Here is a 2500-nt window from a genome sequence, read left to right as displayed (position 1 = left end):
CATCTTTATCATCACTTTCTTCCCATCTTCCCTCCATTTTATATCTGAACATTGTTGACACTCTCTTCCTCTTTCTATTTCATTATCTACATATTATCAACACTTTCTTCCCCTTTCCTTCCATCTGTTATCTCAATATTATCAACATCCCCACCCCCCCTTTCCTTCCATCTGTTATCTCAACATTATCAACACCCCCCCCTCCCCCTCCCCTCCCCACCATCTCTTATCTGACCAATATTAAAACCTTCTCCCCCCCCCCTCTCTCCCCACCCACAGCCCTTAGGTGCTGCCCAGGAATTCCACACATCCCTCCTGCTGGACCTGAGTAACCGCGCCTATATCTTCACCTTCCTGGATGTCAACATGTCCGATAGTCTCGTGCCGGGGTCTGATCACGCCCACGTCGCTGTCTTCGGGGATACTGTGGGTGCTGTTGTTCCCGACACGCCCGCGACAGCTCAGACTCTGCTTGGGCTTCCCACGGTTAGTGTTTTGAATGGGTTTTGTGGGTGCGATGGGGGTTATCTTTATGATCGTCATTGTCGTCATTATTGTTGTTATTATTATTGTTATCATTATTATTATTATATTATTATTATTATTATTATTATATTATTATTATTATCATTATTGTTATCATTATTATCATTATTATTATTTTTATTATTATTATTATTATTATTATTGTTGTTGTTATTATTGTTATCATTATTATTATTATTATTATTATTATTATTATTATCATCATTATCATTATTATTATTATTATTATTATTACTATTATTATCATTGCTATCATCATCATCATCATCACCATAATTTTGTTATTATTTTTGGAATTACCATTCTTATCGTTGATATTAATGTAATCATATTTGTTGCTATAGATATTGTTCTAATGATAACAATGATAATCATGATGACAGTTACGTTAATATTATTCATGTTTCTGCTGTGTCGTTATTATTACTATCATTGTTTAAAGATTATAATGCAATCATACATCCAAATTGTATTAATCACTAACCACCCCTATCTCTCCCTCTTTCCCTCCACATACTCACACACCCACACCCACACCTATACACCCGTCCGCCACGCCCGTACACCCACATACACCTGCACCCACACCCACCCGAACCCACGTCCCATCCACCCCTTCCGCCCTCCCACCCATCCCCACCCACACCTATCCACTTACACCCATCTACACCCACCCACCCACACCCAACCATCCCACACCAACCCACACCCATCCACCTATCCACCCACACCCACCCCTACGCCCACCCATCCACACTCCCTCCCACCAATACCCACCCCTACGCCCACCCATCCACACTCCCTCCCACCAATACCCACCCACCCAAACCTCCATCCACCCACACCGCCCACGCCCACAGGTCGGCTGCGAGCCCGTGGTGTTTAGCTTCCTGATGACGGTGCTTCAGATGCGTCACTGGAGCGAGCTGAAGCAAGAGCCGCCCATTAACCAGAGGGAGGTGTTCCGGCGCCTGGCTCTGTTGTACCAGACTCTCCTCGCGTACCAGACGAGGGACGGAGGATTCAAGTATTATAGGTCGGTTCGAGTGTGTTTTTTTGTGTGTGTTTTTTTTTTTTTTCTGAGGGGGGGGCTGGAGGGGCTGGTCGTTATATTGGTTCTTTGTTGTTCTTGTTTTGTTTTCAAGCTTCTGGTTTGGTTTTGTGTTGTCCTCTTTATTTTTATTTTATATTATTCTTCTTTTATTTATTTATTATTATTATTATTTTATTATTATTATTCTTGTTTTTTCTTTACCTGTTTTTTTTCTCTTTTTGTCTTTTGTCTGATTCTTTTCTTCTTTTTCTTCGTTTCGTTTTTTTTTTATTTCCTTTTCTTATTTTCTTTGTCTTTTTTTTATCTTTTCTATTTTCCATTTTTTTTTTCTATTTCTTCCATTTTTTTTCTTCCTTCCTCATCGTCCTTTTTTTTTTTCTTTTTGTTTATACTAGTTCTTTTTTTCTTCTTCTTCTTTCTCCTGTATTAATTAGTTAATTAATACTTGCAGTTTTATCTAATTGAAATTAATGCCATGTTTTATAGACAAGATCATTCATCTATCCACTTACTTTCACACTAAAACTAACACATATCACCCAGTACATAAATCAAACAACACTTCGAAACGAACTAACTCCCCACAGAAGTCAAGTAGCTCGTAATATTAAAAAGAAAACCAAAAAAGTGAAAAATTAATACTCAACCCTTTTGAATTTCCCGCCAGAACGAGCCAGACCTCTTCCGTGTGGGTGACGTCACTGGTCATCCGGGCTCTGAATGAGGTGTCGGTCAACTGGTCCCATTTGCTCTACGTGGATCCTCAGGTCACCGACAAGGCGCTAAGGTAAGAGAGCTGTTGTTTTGGTGTTAGTGTTGTTGTTGTTATTTTTGTTGTTGTTATTGTTGTTGTTAAATTTGTTATTGTTGTTTTTAATGCTGTTGTTGTTAATGTTTTTG

General features: G+C 39.3%; 1 protein-coding gene across 3 annotated transcripts in view; it reads left to right on the top strand.

Annotated features, from left to right (window-relative positions):
• Window positions 1-2500, top strand: part of LOC125036472 (CD109 antigen-like) — a 229890-nt gene that overhangs the window by 206700 nt on the left and 20690 nt on the right. For all 3 annotated transcript variants that reach the window (XM_047629072.1, XM_047629070.1, XM_047629071.1), the window contains 3 exons: window positions 280-486; window positions 1407-1582; window positions 2268-2387. In XM_047629072.1, the coding sequence (XP_047485028.1) occupies window positions 280-486; window positions 1407-1582; window positions 2268-2387 (503 nt within the window). The remainder of the gene's footprint in view (window positions 1-279; window positions 487-1406; window positions 1583-2267; window positions 2388-2500) is intronic.

This window comes from Penaeus chinensis, chromosome 21 (assembly GCF_019202785.1).
Source record: "Penaeus chinensis breed Huanghai No. 1 chromosome 21, ASM1920278v2, whole genome shotgun sequence".
Taxonomy (NCBI): domain Eukaryota; kingdom Metazoa; phylum Arthropoda; class Malacostraca; order Decapoda; family Penaeidae; genus Penaeus; species Penaeus chinensis.
Note: the sequence above shows the minus strand (reverse complement) of the source record. Positions and strands in the feature narration are given on the sequence as shown.